General features: G+C 43.3%; 1 protein-coding gene across 2 annotated transcripts in view; it reads right to left on the reverse strand.

The window, feature by feature from the left end:
* Positions 1-23,393, reverse strand: part of LOC147729335 (embryonic protein UVS.2-like) — a 222,306-nt gene that overhangs the window by 13,954 nt on the left and 184,959 nt on the right. For both annotated transcript variants that reach the window (XM_086959621.1, XM_086959620.1), the window contains exon 12: positions 23,142-23,364. In XM_086959621.1, coding sequence (XP_086815747.1) covers positions 23,142-23,364 — 223 coding nt within the window. The remainder of the gene's footprint in view (positions 1-23,141; positions 23,365-23,393) is intronic.

Here is a 23,393-nt window from a genome sequence, read left to right on the forward strand (position 1 = left end):
GAGCATATTAGCTGATATTTTCTCGCCGCTTTCGTATAGTGCGCAACCGGGTGCGCGCACCCACCTATCGCATACAGGCGTCGAGACACGCATGTGCAGTCATGTGACTTTAAAACAACACTTCCAATTGGTTCTTACTAGTTTCTATTCTGCAATTTACACGGAACACTCCACCCACTTCCCTAGAAAACTACTTTATCGGAAAACTTTTAAAGCCTCCTCTTATGAAATATTCAACATCAATCACATAGCAGAGTACTAAATAGCACTATATACACTCCGCCCCTTAATTATAAGAGACTTATTGCTATGTAAAAGCAACTTTTGTTTTCACGCGATAATGTGAAATGCTGAGCCTGTTACACAATTTGCTTTCACATATATGTTACTATTCTCCTTCGAGCACTAACACCGTAGAAAATACCACCAATAGCGGTCATATTTTTTACACCGACAACGGGCGATTTCTATCGCTTTGATCCTTACAATTATAAAGTTTTATTTCCTAAGTCTCTGATCTCCAAGTGTGCAACGTACCTCCCCTGTGTGTCGTAATAAGGTCCATAAACAAAAACTACAGGGCCAGCATTATAAACATGCACAGAACCACAAAACGACAAGAGCCCCCATGTTGATATATATCCTTAATATAATAAACCTCTGAGAATAAATACATATTTCCGTGGCACCCCATAACACAAATGTGGCGTCCTCTCACTCTGCTCCATTACCAAACACCGTAACTCCCCGCCCCCCTCACTTTTCACTAAACTCCGCACTCCACCCCACCCGGACCCCCTATTACAAACCCCCAACCTACCCTCCCTGCCCAAACCCACCATGAACCTCAAACCGCCCCTAGAAAACTTATAAGACACAGGATAACTAAAACTCAAAGAATACGCAACAGGCAGATAATGTAAATAGTACATAAAGACACATACTTTTTCCATAATACTATTTAAAAACATGTTCTATTTTTTATAAATCTATCATGCATCTGACCCTCTAGAACTGCTTTCAAAACGTGAACTATAAACCTCTACTTTTCATTTTCAAACCATACACTTTCATCTGACCCTCTAGAACTGCTTTCAAAACGTGAACTATAAACCTCTACTTTTCATTTTCAAACCATACACTTTCAATTACATTATTTTTTTTCTCCACAATTCATGTAATGTTACACACCTTTTCTAAAATACACCAGTCCCTATCATTTATAAGGATTTATTTTCAGTCTTCATCAGTGACACTTTCTTAACATATAATAGAAATCACTATAACTTTTTAAACGACAATGCTAACGCGGTAAAAATAACCCTTCATTTGCTTTCCTTTAAGAATGCAGACTATGTACCCCACGCATGCGTTTCTTCATCTTTATATTTGGCAGCGAATACCGACCTTGAATCGGAAGACATGAACAAGACCGCCATTGTCACATTTAAAACTGAACGTTGCATCTGCTCACACACATATCTTTCACTAAGCTAACATTCACAGAAAACATCATTGATGTAAAAAAAAATTGACCTTGCTTTACAACTCCCTCAAATCACTCCCTTATTTTTTAACGCATCCTCCACTTCAAGACAGGCTACTTTTTTGATAACTACTAAGCAATATATAAGTGACTAGACTCCTAGAAAATTTATCAAGTCATTCTGCTCCTCTCCACTGCATAGCCGGCGACCTAATTCTGTGGAGTTGCTATACAACCAGCGGTGCTGCGCCGTTTCCTTTACCATCTTGGGAAATTCAAAATGGATGTCCCTCCTGCCTTCGCAAACGAGCCGGGCCACTTAGAACTATTTCGACAGAGAATGCTTCTGTACTACGGCACCTTACCACTCTCAACTTTGAATACTTCATATCGATTATCATTTCGATATTCGTATTTCACCTGTGTGCAGCCTGTATTTCATTGCCTGAGCTGTGATTTCACGTGGGCCTTGGATTTATGTCTCTGCAATTTGGTACCTCCTGAACCGAATTACAATCACCTCATGAATCCGTTACTTGATCATGAACAGCTTTGTTACAACGGAGGGTTTATGGCCTTTGCAGCGATACAAGGAGTTCTGGGTCATTGGAATATATTCGCAGCGGCGCAAGATTTCCTAACAGAGAGCTACATCGAAAACCCACCGAGCTGCCCTATGATGGTAAAAGACGCTCCAATAATGACAGATCATGAATGCTCCTTTCATCTTCTCAATTGGATGGCTGACATGTTTTCAGATGATAACAGTGATTTCATGTTAAAGGCACTTGCTGCATACTTTGCCTACACAATGGACGGTTAACTCTTTCCTAACAGCGAGCTACATCAAAAACCCACCGACCTGCCCTCTGATGGTAAAAGAGGCTCCGATTATAACAGATCATCAGTACTGCTTTACTCTTTTCCATTGGATAGCTGACATACTTTCAAATGATAAAACTGATTTCCTGTTACAAGCAGAATCTACCTATTTTGCCTAAACAATGCTTCAATAACTCTTATACAAGCCATTGACGTCCTCATTTCCTTTTGGTTTTCTATACGTTCACGTTCTTTTCCATATTTTCTTTTGAAGAACAGACCTATTTGCTTTACTAACAATGGACATTATGATTTCGTGTTGTTTGACAGCTGATTCATAAAGTAATGATGTATAACCACTTGCATTTTCATATATCGTTCCTAAACTGAAAGGCCAGAGACCTTCTTCCATTTATTAAAATATAATATACTTCCTTATAAGAGTGTACAATGTTTTTTTCCAACTATATTCATTTTTCTTCAACTATAGCGTTTGTATTCCATGTACTACTGAAAATACCAATTACTGTGTTTTTTGCAATTTATGTACTCATATTACATAATGATTTGCCTTTAAAACAGTACATTTCTAAATAAACATTTCAAATATTCACGGTTTCTCTTTTAATCCATAATCTCAACTGAAATGATTTCATTTTGAAAAACTATTCATGGGTTCCACATAACCTTAACTGTAGCACTGAAGACCTTATTTATAAAGACCTTCCGCCGCCGGGGCCTCATTTTTTAAAATGGGAAAAAGTAACGCACTGGTGGCGCAAGGCCTTCATAAATAAAATCCTGAGTGTTTTCTTTTCTCGAGCTCACTTACTGATACTAGAACCTCCAAGCCAATTACGGCCCGTGAACTCTTTCTTAGTAGGTCGCGCACCGTAAAGACAGTTATACCACTGTTAACATTTTTTTTTTACTGTTACTAAGCACCGACACAGTTCCGCTTTACTCAGAGTTAATCACTGCTCCCACGCTTCTACAGGCCAGACGCTACGTCGTATTTCTCTCCTTATCACCCTTTCATCTCCACAATAACAAACAGTTCTCCGCCTGCCACCAGAGAACAGACTCAGATGCAGAGGCACCAAAGAGTGAACCCATCACCAACTGCCATCTCCGGCTGTTTCCATGGTTACACCTCATTCTGCACCTTGCTGAAGGCACAGGTCAAAAGTTCATGTCTTAACGTTCTACAACAAACTAAGAACACTATTTTCCCTCCAGAAACTCCTGCCAATACACAGCTCTGTTACATGTCTTGTTTTTTCACACCCAATAGTACTTTTCGTTTAACATAAACATTAACATGGAACGTACTGTTCAATCTCCACTTGTTACAATCAACCAATCATTTTTATTTTTTAAACCACACCCAGCCTCTTCCTTTTTCTTTATTTAGAATTTCAACTTCTAACTACCATTCCACTTCCACAACCGATCGGAGGACGACTACAAATCCCTTGAAAATGAAGGTCTGGCTAATAGGACACAGTTATATTCACTGGAGTGAAAAATATGCAGTAAGCAGACGAATTTGCAATCTCGGCTTACCAAATGTACACATAACATGGATTGCCAAAAGAGGATTGAAATGTCACCAATTGATTCCATTGGTGAAAACTTTTATGCATCTCCCAGAACCAGACCTTATAATTGTGCACTGTGGTGGGAACGATCTAGGCACAATCACTGGGGTAGGTCTGGAAATGCTTCTAAAAGACACCTTTCGACAATTGATGACACTTTTTCCTCGATCTGCCTTGGTATATTCCAATATATGCCAAAGACAGAAATGGAATTGGTTCAATCAACATTGTGCACAATTTGAGAAAGCAAGGAGACATGTAAATAAATCTGGTTCTGCGTTCCTCAGAGATTATAGCATGGGTTCTATTTACCACAACAACTTGCGATACCACATGCAAGACGTCTATAGGAGAGACGGTGTTCATTTCACGAATGAGGGAAACAGAATCTTCCTCTGCAACATCAGGCTCTGCATCGGTACTTACTTATAAATGCAGAAAACACTCAATTAACACAAGGGCTCTTTTCAGAGCCACCTTATATCTAAGCACTTAAACTTCTGATTTATCTCCATTTTCACACTCTTGTGAATAGGTGTGCGCGACCGGGTGCGCGCACCCCGTTATTTTTTTCCCGAAAAAAAATATATCTTTTCGCGCTCAAGGGCCTTACTGCACACCCCGAGAAAACCTACGCAGCAAGACAATCTCTACCTTCTCCCCTTTCCATGTTTCAACGCTTTGAAATGAACAATATATTTACTCGCAGTGACAAAATGGCGGACAAAACTTCCTGTATTCCTTCGAATCGAACGTTAACAGACGTCACGCAGCAAAAAAAAATTCCGCTCACGCGCAGCCGCTTGGGTGCGCGCACGTGTGCGCGCCTATAGATATATAATTGACTTTAACTTTAATTTTCTCAACAACTACTGAACGGATTTACACCATACCAAAAAAAGCGTAATCTGCGAACAAGACTCTACAGTTTTGGCAAATTTCTTATAAATCCATTCAGCCGTTCGACCTGTAGCCGAGTCTAAAGGTCCTACGGAAAATAACATGGAGAAAACACGTTTTGGGACCCCCCTTATATCTCAGCCCCCACTTGACCAATCCCCCCCAAACTTTCAGGGAAGGAGCGCAGCGGACCGAGGCATCTTCTTTGAGAAATTCGCAAAGACTCATCCACCAGGGCCAAAGTTATTCCAAATAGAATGTTGAGGATTTCCTATGGAAACTAGGTCCTAACTATAACTACCTACTGGCGACCGCCAGTAGGTAATATATATATATATATACAACATATTTTAGTACTGTGTTACGGGCTCCACAAGATAAGCATACTAGTTTATAGTTTCATACTGAATGTTGTACTGTGCAGATGGGGCCTAGATATAAAATGTTAACTTGGAACATGAGGCGTCTCAATATTCCGGTGAAAAATAATAGAGTTTTTGCCTACCTCCTGAGTCCTGAGATATGGAATGGCTGTGGCATTTCTGCAGGAAACCCATTTATGAGGGGATTGTATCAAATCATTGAAAAAACGCTAGAGGGGACAGTTCTAGGCCACATCCTACTCCAGATATGCATAAGGGGTTTTAATATGGATTGCTCCGGGACTTCCGTTTAAACACATCAGCAAGGTTGGATTACTTCCTGGTCCATGCGGATGCCACACATAGAGTATTGGAGGCATATTATCTAGCTCGCTATATCTCCGATCATTTCCCGCTCATGATTACTTATGCTTTGGAGCGCCCCCTACCGAGAGTGCCACTATGGAGGCTCAATGCGGAGGCCCCTGCTGACCAGGTTTTCCAGGCTGCGGTGTTGGAGCCGGGCCATAATACAATATTTTGAACTTAATTGAAATAGCACTGGGTATAGGGTGACGGAATATGACACCTCGGAGGTAGTCCTGAGGGGATTAGGCATCGCGACCACGGTAGGCATACGTCGTACAGTAGAAGGAGATTTAAAGCGCTAGGAGGCTGAACTGGAGAGGCTGGAAAGCCTTCTTTCCAGTGACCAGGCCATGCTTGGGATAGGCAGAGGCATAAGGTGTGTGAATTGTGAGATCACCTGGAGAGGCATATCCGCCATACTGGACAGAGGTGCTGGAAGTTGGAGCGGGACAAATCAGGTCACCTACTGGCACACCTGATTCGGTCATAGACGGCTATCCACCTAGTTATGGCACTTCGAGATCGGGGAAAATATGGTATTTACTAAGAAGGCTATTAATTATGTCTTCCGGCACATCTAAATGCAGAATTATATGAAACATTTGCGGGAACACTGGTGGACCGCCTGCTGCCGGTGTACAATGAGGCTTTGAAGAGAGGGGTGCTCCTGGATTCCATGAACGAAGCGTTCACTGTCCTAATACCAAAGCAGAGGAAGACCCCCTCGAGGCAAGTTCATACCGGCTGCTTTTTATGCTGAATGTGGACTTGAAGCTCCTGAGACCCACCCTGGCGGCTAGATTGCGGTCACTTCTACCCCAGTTGTTCCATACAGACCAATTGGGCTTTATACCGCGTCGAAATACACTGCGAAACATTCGCGGCCTGACATGTTATGCATGCCCCAGTGTTAGAAGAGCACCAATATGCTTGGGTCTTTCTAGACATAGAGCAGGCTTTTGACTCGGCGATACGGGACTATAGTCGGCGATACGGGCGGCTATATGAATCGGGCATGGATTGATTCAAGCCCTCATTGCGTCACACAGAACATGCTATGTTGCCCTCATCCTCCTTCACTTTATAGTACCTTATGTTCACAGACCACCAGCTTCTGGCTTCATTCTTACATCTTCCACTTTCCAGCACTCTGCTCGGCACCTGTAACAGCCAAGTCACTTGCCACTCCTTCCTGAAGACCCAACTTTGGAACAAGGTCTTTCAGCCAAACCCTTGGAAAAGTCAGCAAACTATCTCACTATCTACAATCATTTGAATGCTTGTGTTTTCCTTTAAACAGAAATATGAGTTTAAAAAAAGGTTGGTCAGTGCAACATGTGTTGGCGCACAATTCATTTTGTGGAGTTCTCTGTTCGAAACTTCATTCCATCATCCGGCTAAGCAGTCTCCATATTTTCGCTACGTTGCCTGGTGTATTGCAGTGTGGCCTAGATTGACTGAAAATACGGTAAAGCAGCCATTAGTGAAAATGCATAGTGGACTGGCAGACCCAGAAGAGAATTGAGCAGCTCTGTTTTTGCTAGGAGGTGCATGTGGATAAAACACACTTGCTTTAAAAATAGCTCCACGCCCATATTTTGCACCACAGTGCAAACGCGAACTATTAGCGGCTTGCGTGAGTTACATTATTTGCGTTCACATTTTGTGCACAGACAACCATCCCAGGTCAAGCCACATATCATTTGTAATACCTCAAAAATTACACGTGCGTTACAGTTCAAAATATTACAATAATCCACTTGCCCTCTGCCTGTGCGTGGTTTCATTTGGTGCTAGAATTCCATGTAAAGCCAGGTCGTGCAACTTTAGTAAATCTGCCTTTCGGACTTCTTTTTTCTCACCTCGAAAGTTGGCTGCTCTAGCCTTACGCCACAACTTTGCCCACAAGAGTCAGCAGCATTTTCAATATAGAACGAAGTGATAGTTGTTGTACATTTATCTTATGCAACTTACAGCCATTGATAAAGACAATAGTCCTGACTTGTTATAGGTGGAATGTAACAGTGTTGTATTAAATACCTGTTTGAATGGACAGAAGCAGCGCAATACCAGTCGGGCTGCACACTATGCTACGCACACATTTCTAGCGGGGTTCACATGCAATGGAAGTCCCTTTGCAAAGGTTAACTGGTCATCTTTTGGTTGCTTTTTCCTTGTTTAGTTGTTAAACTGGCACTAATGGCGTGAAATATTTGCCCAGACAGTATGAACATGTGTAGTAGAAATGACAAAATAATTAAGTAATAGTATCAACAAATGTACCGTATATGCTGCACAATTTGCCTTTTCTTGCCACATAATTTAGTGAACCCTGCCACATAATTTCGTGCTCCTATTCTGCATAATTTCAGTGACCCTGACTATGCCTCTACACAGATATATGCAAATCAGCCATAGCTATGCCCCAATGGGAGCACCCTTACTGAACTGCAAGGAAAGGCCCAGGGTCTGACTGGCCTATAGGCCAAGAGGCAGTCTCGGAGGGGCTGTCTGACAGGCGAGTTTCTGGGCCAGTTTCAGATTTTTTTTTCTCATTAAAAATCCAGATTTTTTCCGCAGTGTCATTTACCTTGACATTTTATTTGGTATGTATTCATCTATGTGGGTGGATGGTACTTAAAAAACGGATTTTTTAAGAATTTATATCTGATTCATTTCCAGTGTATTTCCAGTGTGTAATGAGGCGACAGCAGTTCACAGTGTTTGTGGTGTTACTATATGTGTGTAATGTGCACACATATCCCGTGGCTGAACTTACACTCAAGCATGCTCTGCTCCCAAGCGTGACTCAAGTTACACAGGCAAGGATTGGAGCATGGAATCCACGCCTGTGCTTTGCCTTCACTCCTGTATCCTTTAATGCTACCAAGATAGTGTTTGCTTCACTGATAAATCCAACACAGTGCTTATTCATTTATTTATTTATTCATTTTTACATATCGCGGTCATTATCCAAAGATGTCAGAGTGCTTTATGATAAAGTAGGTTTCATTACAAGTGAAATAAAGTTACAATAATTATAACTGTGCCATTGAATGTCTTGCCTGGTTTCATCTGATTTCTGGTTTTCACATTCCTGACAATGTTGGGCCACATTACCCCGGCATGGATTTTAAGCTTTATTCTAATGTTTATTTAGGCAATAATGGTGATGTTACAAAACTGGTGCTCATGTATAGCGCTCTGATGCCCGATGTCTCGGGTCTACTTCGCTATATAAAACAAAAAATAGAAACATCAGTTGTTGGCCTATATATGAAGGAGCGTTGGCAGTCTGCCAGACTATGTTTGTGGTCCCAGTAGTGAACTGGCAGCAGGCGGCAGCGCAGAAGCTTAATGTGCCTGCTGCAAAGAACATATATACCTGATGCAGATCACAAAATGCATATGATGTAAATAGGTCAGTGAGGCACTGCTTTTGTCAGAGAGATCCTTTTGTTACTTGCAGTTTCTAAGTTAAAATCCTAACATACAACAGTGAGCTATTAACTGTCATCTAAGAGCTGGATGCAAACTGCAAGGAAAAAATTGGAGCGTTATGTTTTTTCCCCACAGTCTTTGTTTCATTACCCTACTGTTTCAAAAATAAATTATTATCTTTTCATTTATAGCACCTGACAACCTGAAACATTACCGCATTTTGGGGCAATTTTCCAGCAAACAACAAGAGGACCCCAACCTCCATTGCTGCTCTCTCACCCGACCCGGCTACAACCCAGCAAACACCAGTGACCAGTGTTAAAGGTAAGGAAACTGATGCTATATATTTTTTTTAAATGGAAGTTAGGGCTATGTATCTGGTCATTTTCCAGGCCCTGAAGCAGTGTCTCTTTCAGTGCCTCCAGCAACCACTATGGCACAGAGAAGCAGGAGGCAGTACGGCTGTATTTTAGCAGTCATTTTGTGGGAAGGGGAGCTGTTGGAGATGTATTTGTATTTGAACTGAAATTTCATATGATTGCACTCCACCTTATACGTTGTACTTTGATTATTGACAGGTTTATCAGCGAACAACAAGAGGACCATAACCTCCTTTGCTGCTCTCTCACCCGACCGCAGCTACAACCCAGCAAACACCCGTGACCAGTGTTAAAGGTAAGGAAACTGATGCTAAATATTTTTTTTACATGGGAGTTAGGGCTATGTATCTGGTCACTCTCCAGGCCCTGAAGCAGTGTCTCTTTCAGTGCCTCCAGCAACCACTATGGCACAGAGAGGCAGGAGGCAGTACGGCTGTATTTTAGCAGTCATTTTGTGGGAAGGGGAGCTGTTGGAGATGTATTTGTATTTGAACTGAAATGTCATATTATTGCACTCCACCGTATACGTTGTACTTTGAATATTGACAGGTTTATCAGCAAACAACAAGAGGACCCTAACCTCCTTTGCGGCTCTCTCACCCCACCCCGGCTACAACCCAGCAAACACCAGTGTTAAAGGTAAGGAAACTGATGCTATATATATTTTTACATGGGAGTTAGGGCTATGTATCTGGTCACTCTCCAGGCCCTGAAGCAGTGTCTCTTTCAGTGCCTCCAGCAACCACTATGGCACAAAGAGGCAGGAGCGAGTACGGCTCTATTTTTAGCAGTCATTTGAGATGTATTAGGATAATCCACAAGATATATGTATAATGTATTTATACTGAAATTTGATATTATTGCACTGCACCTTATACGTTGTACTTTGATTATTGACAGGTTTCTTTAATATATATATAGAGCTGATTACAAAGTCATTCCAGTCACGGCCACTTGAACAAAAACTACAGATAAAACAATTAGGACCTCATCAGCATGAAATAAACCTACAGCAAACTACCCAGGACAGAGGAAAAATGTCAAAACGTACATTCTCAAATGCCTGGTACACAAAAGCTGATTGGTTTACAGGGTGCCCTATAGGAAATTCTCTGTTCTGCTTCCCCTGCTTGCTGTTTGGCGGTGGCTTTTCTTGGACACGGCAAGGAATGGTCGACCTGAAGCACATCGCAGAAAAAATAAAGAAGCATGCGCTCACAAGAAATCATCTGGAAAACCTGACAAGACTGGGAATGTTGGGGGAAGACGCACCAATTGAGCAGCAGATAAATGATGCGTATCGCAAATCCATTCAAAAACACAATGAAGCTGTTGATAAGAACAGACAAAATCTATCCCAGATCATTGATTGCATTAGTTTCTGTGGTGCTTTCGAACTGGCATTGCGAGGCCATGACGAATCAGAAACTTCCTCAAAACCTGGGATCTTCCGAGGCCTAGTGGATTTAATGTCAACCATATACCAGGATTTGGAAAGACATTTAGCATGTGCTACAGTCTTTAAGGGCACCTCTAATACAATACAAAATGAACTCCTTGACTGTATGCTCGAAGTTATAAGAAGCCATATTGTGCAAGAGTTGCAAAACACAGACTTTGTGGCTATTCAGGCTGATGACACCACTGATGTGTCCACTCAAACACAGTCCGTGTAAGTGTTTCGGTACCTTGACAGTGACAGAAACGTTGTGGAAAGATTTTATGGCTTCACGCATTTCAGTGACTCTAGTGCAGCAACCATCACTGAAGCAATACTGTGTCAACTGGACTTAATTTTCCCGGACCTGCCTCAAAAACAAAAACTTATCGCACAAAGTTATGTTGGTGCGTCCGTAATGAGTGGAAGCCTTAGTGGAGTACAGAAACGAATTCGGATGTGTACCCTAATGCTCATTTTGTGCACTGTTAGGCCCACCAACTCAATCTTATTATGCAACAGGCGGTATCAAAGATCAGAGAGACACGAGTTTTCTTTCAGGATATCGGAGGCATAGCAGCATTCTTCACACGTTCCCCCAAAAGAACAGAAGCCCTTCATGAGATTGTGGACAAAAGCGTACCAAGGGGATCCTCAACTCGTTGGAACTTTCACATTCGTACAGTCAACTTAATCTTTGAACAGAGTGAGGGCCTTGAGAAATGTTTTGTCGCCATAGCATCCAGAGCAGACTTTGATCACACAAGTCAGAGTGAAGCCCATGGCTTCATTAGAACACTACAAGACGTCAAGTCAAGTCAAGTCATAAAATTTGTATAGCGCACTACATACCCAGAGGGTTTCAAGGCGCTTAGGAAGGGGAGGAGGATTATTTGTCAAATATCCACGTTTTAAGCTGCTTTCTGAACGCTAGGTGATTCTGGGTGAGGCGAAGGTAAGCGGGGAGTGAGTTCCATGTTTTGGCGGCCAGGTATGAAAAGGATCTGCCTCCCATGGTGGTCTTGTTGATGCGAGGTACAGTGGCGAAGGCTTGGCTGGAGGAGCGAAGTTGGCGGGAGGGGGTGTAGAAGGACAGTCGAGAGTTGAGGCAATCTGGTCCGATGTCGTAGAGTGATTTGTGTGCGTGGGTAAGCAGTCGGAAAGTGATCCTCTTATTGACGGGTAGCCAGTGGAGGTCTTTAAGGTGACCAGAGATGTGTTCGTTGCGTGGGATGTCTAATATGAGCCTGGCTGAGGCGTTTTGGATTCGTTGTAGTTTCTTCTGGAGTTTAGCGGTGGTACCTGCGTAGAGGGTGTTTCCGTAGTCCAGTCGGCTCGTGACTAGGGCGTGGGTGACTGTTTTCCTTGTTTCGGAGGGGATCCAGCGAAATGTTTTTCTGAGCATGCGAAGAATGTTAAAGCAGGAAGAGGATACGGCGCTGACTTGTCTGTTCATTGAGAGTGAAGAATCCAGGATGACGCCAAGGTTCCGTGCGTGGTCTGTCGGGATGGGTGCTTTTCCGAGGGCTTCCGGCCACCAGGAGTCGTCCCATGCAGAGGGGGATTTACCTAAGATGAGGACTTCTGTTTTATCTGAGTTCAGTTTCAAGACAAAGAGTTTCAGTTCTTACTGTTTTTATTTCATGACATAATGATTCTTGTTGATGTGTTATACGATCAAAAAAAAGACCTAGATACTGTCTCTGTGAAAGCCAATACATCTGCATTTGTACAACAGATTATGAAAGTGAGAGATGGGGTTGACGATTTAGAGAGCAAACTGCCGGAGCATTCTATTTTTGCAAACCGCAGACAAAACATCACCTCTCTGGTTCGAATTGGAAAGGAGGTATGTGACATTGTAATTGTGCAGGCAAAAGAACGTTTTTCATTCACAAAACATTTGGTGAGTGCAACTTTATTGCAAAGTAAAGAGTTTGCACAATATAATGAATCCTTCCCTGAGCGTGCTCTGAATCAGGCTGTGGAAGCATATCCTATGCTCAAAAAAGAGCAGCTGAGAACTGAGTTAACTGTACTCTACAGAATGCCTGTGCACCGGAAGGCCAAAAGCGCCTTGACTTTGCTGAGTTTAATTCATAAACTGCATATGGAAAACTCACTTACAGAGACAGTGACTTTACTAAAAATTGTGATTACGACTCCAAAGACAACAGTAGAAGCTGAACGATGTTTTTCAGCCTTAAAGCGCATAAAGACATTCCTCAGGAACACCATGCTAGAGGAAAGTCTAAATGCTTTGGCGATGCTATCTGTAGAGAGCAAGCTAGTCCAAAAGATACCGGACTTCAACATGAAAGTAATTGACAAGTTTGCTACACTGAAAGAAAGACGTGCAGATTTCATTTACAAAAAGTGAATGCTGCTACTTGTTTGTTGAATACAAAAAATTCTGATTGAGGTAAGAAATGCATTGTTATCTCTGTTTTTAAAAGTTTTGTAGTGTTTGTTCTATTTGGAGACTACACAGATTTGCTCACCTTGGTTCACTGGCCGGACCTGTCTCCCGCAGGGCGAACGATTCGTTGCCTGTGTTGCCTATCAAACCTTTCCCCTTGGCAAATTGCGAAAACCTTTATACCATTTATATTTGGGGTTCTTGCGTGGACTTATGTGAAGTGTGTGTACAAAGCTCAGCTCAGCCAGAATCACGGTAACAGCGCATTGCGCTGCCTCTTTTATATTCAGTATATTGTAAGACTGTTTTTCTTCCCCCGCCTTTCCTTGTTTTGTTTCCCTGTTTTCCCTTTGCTTGCCATTCGTTACTCTAGAGTCTAATATTCAGTATGTTGTAAGACTGTTTTTCTTCCCCCGCCTTTCCTTGTTTTGTTTCCCTGTTTTCCCCTTGCGTGCCATTCGTTACTCTAGAGTCTAATAGAGTCGGAAGGCCGTAGGGGAAGACTGTGGACTTTTCTTCAAGTTCCTGACACTCCTGCGGAACGAGCCTGGCAACCATTACACTGCTGTGCAACTTCTTCTACTCTTAGAGCTGAGATTTCCATGAAAGTCTTATAGTCTGAATCAGCACCTGAGCATAATAGGACAGAATGTATGAAGCTCTGTGGTAATACTGAATAAGCAGCTACCTATGTTATGCCATCTATTAATGTAATAACTGCAATTTCACAATTGCTTTATTGACCTTCCTGCTTTCTCAAATTTGCTTGAAAATGCATAATTTTTCTTCTTTTTTTTCAAAATTTTCTTGGGGGAAGGGGGGGTAATCCCCCCAAACCCCCCTTTTGGGGTTTGGCCTCGCTCGCTGCGCTCGCTCGCTACGGTGCTGTATGCTAATTAGTTTGCGCCCCACCACTTTAAAATCTCACCCACCGCCCCTGATAAAATTATCTCCTTATCAGCAACAAGGTGCTAACAAGCAAATTCGCATGTTCGTACCCTTTTTCTCTACGCTTCCCCTTGCATCTCTAATGAGATGCAAAGGGGGCATTCCTGAGAAAAATAATAGGAGAAATGTTGTTAAGCGACATTTCTCCTATTATCAAGGATATCACTAACCCTATTAGTGATAAAAAAAGCTGAGCTAACCGCGGTTAGCGCTGCTTTTTTTACACCTGGTATTTTCCTGACTTAGCCATGATATCCTATGGAAGGTGGATATCATGGCTAAGTCTGTGAGCCCCTATCATCAGGCTAACGCAAAACTTCAAGAGATTTTCATTGGTTTTCCAGCGATAATCTCTCAAGTTCAAAAGACCTTTATTCGAATTTCATAAAATCCATAAAAATACCGATTACAGCAACAATTCATTAAAATAAGATACATACAAACAGATAGAAAAAAGTTTTTGTGCAAAGGAACGTCACAGAATTTTGTACAGTACAATAAATTTAATTTCATTACATTATATACAAAGTGCAAGGTGACACCTGTTATCGAGAATTACTGATATCAGGGGTTTTCCATCGTCTTACGTGCTCGTATAGCCATTCTTAAGAAAGTGCTGGTGCGAAAAGTCAATTCTTCAGTGTCCAAAGTAAGCAGCATTATATATGAATCCTTGAGGGTGAGTGGTCTGTATTTTTTAAAATAGGGGGTTAAAAGCCATTTGATGAATCTCATATAAAATTTACAGAAAAACAAGAAGTGCAAATCATCTTGAGTACTCATTCCATCACAGGGACATGGGGTGAGATCAGCACTGTGTCGATACCCCAAAGGAAATGACAATAAGAATTTAACAGTTCCCGCCCTCAATCGGAATAATAAAGCTCTCTCCCAACTGGACATAGGGAGGGAGAGATATGGCGGGAGGGTTTGCCCACACAGTCCATTTCCAATATATTTCGTAACACTTGATTTCTGGGATTCTCTTTCCAAGCGACCATTTCTGTAAAGTGCATAGAGTGCTTTTTGAACCTCCACCTTGTCCTTTGGTTCAATTAACATTGGGTCAATAAACAAGGTACCTCTGTCAATGTCATTAAGTGATTTAAAAACTTCTGTAAGCCAGGGAATTTTCATGCCGTGTTCACAATTTAGGTAGTCCTTGATAATATTTTGTGTGAGAACAGCAGCTTCATTTCTCCAGATCCTGATCCAGAAAAGAGCCGGTCTGGCTCTGATAAAATCACTTATAAATGGAAGATTTAGTTCTTTATGACAGATGAAATCAGATGAGGAGATCGGGGCGCCCAGCAATTTTCTACAAAAGCGGTTTTCCTCTCTTTGGATACATGTACTGCTTCCCAACCCCCACACCTCTGCTCCATACATGGCAACAGGTGAGCACTGCAATTTAAAAATCTTTAAAATAGCCTTAGTGGCACCAATTTTCTTTGGGCGAGGGAGGCTCAACACGGAATTGTTGGCTTTCGAGAACTTGCTAGTGGCGTGGGCCAAATGCCCACTCCAAGAGCTGTTCGCCGCGAAAACCAACCCTAAGTAAGGAAAGTTAGGGACAGATTCCAATTTGTCTGAGCCTATTCGAATTGTGTTTAGCTTCCTTTTACCCGGGCCACAGGACATAATAAAAGATTTTTTTAAATTTACCTTTAGGTCCAGACCCTCCATGAATTTTACAAAGCTGTGTACCAGCAGACGAAGGGCATTTGGAGTCCTAGCCATAAGCACCGCATCGTCTGCGTATAAAAGCTCGGGTAAAGGATTTCCTAAAATCATTGGGACATCTGGTGTAGCTTTTTTCAGGCAATTGGATAAGCCATTAATGTAAATGATGAACAACAGGGGTGCTAAAACGCACCCCTGTCTCACCCCCCTTCCTATCTTGATGGCTCCCGAGACCTCTCCACCCATTCCAATACGTACCCGTGCTTTCAGGTCAGTATGGAGATAGGCTAGAAATCTAACGAGAGTATCATCAAGACCATTAGATGCAAGAATTGACCACAACTTAGATCTATTTACGAGATCAAAAGCGGATGAAAGATCCATGAAAGCGAGATAGGTAGGGGATGAGCGGGCAATGCAATATTTATCAATTATCAACTTCAGATTTAAACATTGCTCCACTGTTCCTACCCCGCTCCTGAACCCCATCTGGCATGGGTCCAGGAAGTCAGTATCCATTGCCCATTCCAATACCCTATTGTAAATTATGCGTCCAAGGACTTTTAGGGTACTGTCCAAAAGGGAGATTGGGCGGTAGTTTGCTGGATCTGTCCTGTCTCCCTTTTTATAAATTGGGACAATGATACTAGTGGCCCAAGTAGATGGCATGGCTACTTGTGGAAGACTATTAAAGATGTTAAGAAATATAGGTGTCCACAAGTCAACATTGTGTTTATTAATATCAATAGGGAGACCATCTTGTCCGGGTGCTTTATTTCCTAGACTTTCCCTTATGGCTTTTTTGACTTTGTGGTCTAAGATCTTTAGACCATCCAATTGATCTGATTTGTGGAGAAAATGCTCATCAAGCTCTTCAGGAGGGGCTTCATATATTTTGGAGAAATGGCTCTCCCACGCTGCACTAGTTATATTGCAGCTTATTTGGGTGAGCTCTTTACCCATTTCCCTCGTTTTTCGGACAGCGGACCTAAATGGACCCCTGCCACCCAAATTCGCACTAATAATCAGGGAGTTCCAGTGATCGGACAATAAATTAGCCTTCCTAGCCGATATTTTATCTTTATAGTTTTTCCTGGCGGCTTGCACAGCAACTCTGCACCTTGGTTTGGCAGAGAGTACCTTTCTTAACTCTCTGTTAGCCAAGGAGCAAGACGAGTCAAACCACCTAGGCTCTTTGCATTCTTTGGGGAGTGGGACTGACAGAAGAGTTTTGATGGTATGACATAATGTTTCAAAATCTGTTATTAGTTTCTCATTGTTACCAGTGGGAGACAAGCAAGATTTTATCAAATGTGGGTATGACGTTTGTAACGCTATCTAGAATAGCCCCACAATCAACTCCTCTCCATTTCAATCGAAGACCGTCAATTGAGGGTGTGATATCCCTTACCCCGTTTAAATTCATGTAAATTGGGCTAGATACAAAATTTAAAATCACCAACAAAGGATTATGGTCACTAAAGGAAGTTTGCACCACAGAAGTATTTGCTATGCGATCAGTTAAGAATGGTGATGTAAATACATAATCAATAGTAGAACTACTATTCCCACTGATAAACGTGGGAACATGGGGGAAATTCGTATTATGCCCTTTCCTCATAGCGTCAGCAAGGTTAAATTTAGTTAGTATTTTAGACAATTCTAATCCCCTGCGATCTGTTGAGTCAGAGCAAATGGGAACATCAAACCCATAGTTCTTTGTTAATTTCACATTAAAATCGCCCCCTATTAGAATACCAATGTTAGTGTCTACTACTGAGGAACATTCAAGCATACTTAAGACCTTTGATAAAGCCAAAAAATTTTTGTTCGGTACACAATGAAAATCATTATTATAAAAATTAATTAAATAGATCAAGGTCTTTGACTTTAACTTGTATTCGAGAATTTGTGTGTTGGGTTTGTCAGAGTTATCAATCTGCAAATCTCTGATTTTACCTCCTGCCAGAATTCTAATCCCTATGAATAGGCCACCCACTGCTCGACCAAATCTAGGTTTGGGTGATGTTAAGCTGAAACAGTGGTAGCCCTCAATATGCAAATTCCCCACAGCCCATGTTTCTTGAAACATAAGGATATCCACATCATTTATCACCTCAATCCATGCTGGGTCCAACAACTTAGCTTCCAGCCCTGCAACATTCCAACTTAAAATCGATAGACCATAGGCATTACAACATTTACCCAATCGATTCCCAGTATTCCTAATTTTGTGATGAATTGGCTTATTTGAGGTGGGCAAAATGGGCAAAATGCTGTTGGTAGGCGTGATTACTGTAAGATCAATCAGGTCACGACAAACTGCATCTAGAACCGGAGATCCCTCCAATGTAATAGTTGCAGCCTGTCCATGTACATGTGTTTCATTGTTGTCTGCTGTTCCCAGTCAGTCCTGATCATCTAAATTGGAAAAATATTCAAAACGATTGTAGGTTGGAATGTTGAATGTTGTTGGTGTGAACTGATAGGGATCAGGAGCTGGATAAGACCTTTTTCTATAATTTTGTTGGTGCATGGCTGGGAACTGTGGATAGTGAGGAAAGTGAGGGGCGGGAATTGACATTAGTGGCTGGTTCCGCAAATTGTGGCTATTCATGTGATTTACAAAGGGCTTCTGATTCTGGATAAAAAGCGGTGATTTAATCCTCGCTCCAAAATTCATGTCTTGATAAGGGATTACAGGATGACTAGCCATAGTCTGTTCAGGAGGTATCAAATGCCTATAAAAATAACCTAATGGGAGGAGTGTGGTGTTGAATTCCCAGGGAGAGGGTGATGGGGCGCTGGCAAGTGTTTTTTCCGCCCATTCTGGGTTTTTAAAACTTATGGTAACACAGTCACCCTCAAACTTTTTCCTGAGTGGGCCTATCCAACCTACTCGCTGAATGTTAATGATCTCCCTTGCCCCAACTATGGGAAAATTGCAATTTGCAATTAACCAGTGGAGGGTTTTGTTTTTAAGAGATGAATAAGTTTCATTGTGGTCCTTCCGTAATTTGGTAACATTTACCAGCACCAGCACATATGCTCCACATTCTGGTGGAAGATTGATACGAGAGGGAACTTGCTTGGATGTTTTTTGTGGTGGTTGTGCAACAGAGGAACTGCTAGCGGAATTCTCAGGTTGGCCATTAGTGGTCACATTTGTTTTTTTAATATTCTGGTCCGTCCTTTTATCCAGAACGGTGTTGTTAGAACTGAGGGTAACTATTGGCTGGCTAATGGATGGACCTTTCGATGTTACTGATGTAGCTGATGGAACTTTAGGTATAACATTAATGTTTGTGGTTAGTGCTTGTGGGGTATTGGGTTTGGTGGCAACTGTTTTATTTAAACTAGGGTTTGTTGCACCATTTACAGCGCGTTCTTTATGTGATTCTTAATAGGAATACTCAGATCGGCTAATTGCCTTTCGATTCGAGTAAGCCTACTCTCAATCGGCGATAAATAAATACTCAGTAATTCAGCAAGCCTTTCTAGCATACGGTCATTGGCACTTTCAGAGTTATCATTGATAGTATCATTGTTAACTGACATTCTGCCCTGATGCTCGATCTCACTGTCAGTCTCCTTTGTAATGTCTGTAGCTCGGGTTATATTTTGGTTAGGGTTGGGGTTGGATCCTTTCCCGTTTTTCCTTTTAGTCGGGCCATGTTTCCTAGCCTTTATAGACCGGGGCTTTGATACATATGCCTTATGTTTTTGGATGGCCCCCTCACGTCTACCTCTTAATTGTCTTGTATTGTCGACAGGTATCTCTTCTGGGGTGGGGTTGATAAGTAGATCTGGGGTCTTCTCCAAGTCCATGCTAATATCTGTATCTGAGTCTATCAGAGGAATAGAGGCTGATAAATTAACCTCACTTGGTATAGTATGGATCTCAGCACAGATATTTGCTAAGGGTCTAATATTGTTTGGCAAGACCTGAACGGGTGTAGTGGCAGCAGCAATAAGGCCAAGGGAAGAGCGTTTAGCGTGGGCCAGATCTTGGGAGACCCTGCGCTATAAGAGTGAGATACCTTGATTTATGGCATCATTGGCCTTAGTGATGAAATTATATATGGGGCCGATTACTGAACCGCCCCCGCTGCAGCTGTTTTGCTGCGACTGCCCCTTGAAGACATGATGATGGATGCGTATACTTGACCAGATGAAATAGAAGCTAACGTTTGGTGTACAAAATAGTAGTAATGTACAATGACAAAACAAGTATGTAAAAGCTAGGGCGAGTGAGAGAACAGGATTACCACTCAATTGACACAATAAGATAATTGTGGACCAGCATGCAGGTACACCCAACTGCAATATGGGACAAAGTCAAAGTCAGTCTGTGGCACACGTTTCTCATGCAGAGTGTGTCTTTTGCAGTCCAAAACACATAAACTAGAGTAAAAGTACCTTACGGGGCAGATGTTAGGGGGATAGCCCCGTCCCGTCCTCTTCGTGCCACTGAGGGCCACAGAGGGCCCGCCCTTGTCCCGGTCGCTCCCGCGCGCGTCTCGTGGGGGGAGAGGGGTGTCAGGCTTTTTCTAGCGCCTCCGGGCGCTCCTGGCGCGTCACGGGCGCGCTGCCGCCCCAGAGGCTGCTGGGGAGTGTGGTTCCTACCCTGCGTGTGCCTCCCGGCGTCTGGTTCAGAGAAGCGCTGCTGCCGTTTCCCTCACGGCTCGCCCGATGGCGAAATGGCAAAGGTATGTGACCTCCTGGTGTTCCCCCTTGGCTCCCGGGGATCAGGCTTTTTCTAGCGCCACCGGGCGCTCCTGGCACGTCGCGGGCGCGCTGCCGCCCCAGAGGCTGCTGGGGAGTGTGATTCCGACCCTGCGTGTGCCTCCCGGCGTCTGGTTCAGAGAAGCGCTGCTGCTGTTTCCCTCACTGCTCGCCCGATGGTGAAATAGCAAAGGTATGTGACCTCCTGGTGTTCCCCCTTGGCTCACGGGGATCAGGCTTTTTCTAGCGCCACCGGGCGTTCCTGGCACGTCGCGGGCGCGCTGCCGCCCCAGAGGCTGCTGGGGAGTGTGATTCCGACCCTGCGTGTGCCTCCCGGCGTCTGGTTCAGAGAAGCGCTGCTGCCGTTTCCCTCACGGCTCGCCCGATGGCAAAATGGCAAAGGTATGTGACCTCCTGGTGTTCCCCCTTGGCTCCCGGGGGTCAGGCTTTTTCTAGCGCCTCCGAGCGCTCCTGGCGCGTCACGGGCGCGCTGCAGCTCCAGAGGCTGCTGGGGAGTGTGGTTCCGACCCTGCGTGTGCCTCCCGGCGTCTGGTTCAGAGAAGCGCTGCTGCCGTTTCCCTCACGGCTCGCCCGATGGCGAAATGGCAAAGGTATGTGACCTCCTGGTGTTAATCTCTCATTTGGCAGTTAGCACGAGGATTTTTATCACTTCTGAGATCAGCGTTGCTAATAGCACGCTATCTCAGTGATAAAATCCACGCTAACCGGCGATAATTCTCCTAGCGCGAAGTGCGCTTAGCCATAATTATCGCTGGGGCTTGATAATATGGCCCTAGGACCGCAATTTTAAATATGGCTTCACTCACCGCTTCAGTGCTCAGGACCCACCAGCCTGCCGCCTCAAGTGCTGTTACACTGCGCATGAACCTTCCAGTTCAGCCCCTGCCCAACCCCGAGGTTGAAGACCACTAAGCTGTGTGCGTGCGCTGCGCACGGTGCACGCAGCATTTCATTTATTTGAGGAGACTGTTTTAAACTATGTCCTATCATGGTGCATGAAATGGATCATGCTGTAAATTACTGTACTGTGTGGTGTGCTCTGAGGGGCCCCTCTGAACCTCGCCCCCCCCACCCTCCCTCCGCAATGCGTGAGCTGCGGGGGCCTGTGTTACGCCCCTGCACACAGACAGCAAAGGTGCCTGCGCTAGTGCATGGCAGCCTATTGTGCGCCAGTGTAGTGGAAAGCACAGAGATGCAACATATTATTATAAATATGATGCATCCCTGTGCTTTGAAAGTGACTCAGTGCGGCGCAGCCAAATTGCTAGCGGTGCCATGCTGAGCTGCTTTCGTTTGGATAAGGCCCAGTGGGTTAATTGATGCATCAAAGGCAGAGACCAGTGACCGGTGGCTTCCTGTCAGTGGAGGCTGCACCAGCAGTCAAACAGCAGCTGTTCACCTCCATTAAGAGGGGGAACTAAGAGTTCCCCAGGGCAGTACCCCACTAATTTACAACATGACTCCCCCTCGCTAAAATGCAGGTCCCCTTTGTACTCCATATTACAATGGCAGGATGAATCTATTTATTAATTGGCACTTGTGTCCTTCGATACATGTCACTACTACTAAATTAGACTATGGAAGATGAGGCTATTAACTGGAACTAGTGCGCGTAACACATGTCACGACTAACCAGGGTTAGATGTGGGAGATGAGGCAATTTATTAACTGGCACTAGTGCACTTCCACACATGTCACTACTACCAAATTAGACTGTGGGAGATGAGGCTCTTTATTAATTGGCACTAGAGAGATTTGTTATGGGCATCACCTGGAGATGTGAAAGGGTCCAACAGTGGCCACAGCCCTGTTTGAAAGTGTATATTAACCCCACGCACTGACTTCAGGAGTAAGTAGAAAATATTTCAGAGCTCTCAGGAATTCAAGAATTTTGTTTTTTATAAAGTAAACGTGTACATGTTTGTTATTCCTTTTCTGCTGCTACCATACCAATCTCATTCAATTACCTTGTGGTGCTCATAGGTCAGACTTGGGCAATCCTGCACATGCTGATATTGAATGTTGAATATTTAACGTCAATTTACACTTGCATATTATAGTTTTTCTGCCCCTACCCCCCTATTTATTGAGTCTTGTTCTCAGATCTGAATTGCACAATCCTGCACTTATTGACATCAGATGCGATAGTCAAGGAGGACCTATGCAATGTAAGGTATCAGGTGTTAGAACTTTGAGTATTGACTGAAATTTGAGTGGTTCGGCCTTCCAATGCACAAGGGACACACCCTTACATCCATTCCATGTACAGTTTGTATGAATATCTTTCATTGATCCCTGTGGTTAATGGGTGGACTACAGAGCTATTTAGTGGTCTTTGTATACCTTTTATCTTGACAGAGAACTTAGCATCTCTAAGCAGGCTCAGCATCCAGAGGATACAGGCTAACCCCATGAACAGTAAACTAGAGCAAATGCCTTGGTGCAACACAGGCCTTCTGACACTTCTTCTCAGATAAGAATAAACACCTCTCTAATGAGTGTCAGTTATAATCGCCAGTGGATCACTTTACCGTAGATAAACTTACCAAAGGTGTAGGTGGCCTGGAATCCCGTCATATTCACTGCCTCATCACTATGGAACTGGAGCAGAAGGGAGCTCCCGGTGGATGTCACTGGTGGGACTAGGCTGGATCCGCAGTATTTACCAATAAGCGGGGAGGTGGTCTTGGCACCATCGAAAATAGACAAGGAGTCATAGACACATTTTGGATGAGATTCAACAGCAAACAATGTGAATGTCAATGAGACCTGCAGGGTGTAAAAGAAGTATGTGTTAG

The sequence above is a fragment of the Lissotriton vulgaris genome, chromosome 2_2, assembly GCF_964263255.1.
Source record: "Lissotriton vulgaris chromosome 2_2, aLisVul1.2, whole genome shotgun sequence".
Lineage (NCBI taxonomy): Eukaryota > Metazoa > Chordata > Amphibia > Caudata > Salamandridae > Lissotriton > Lissotriton vulgaris.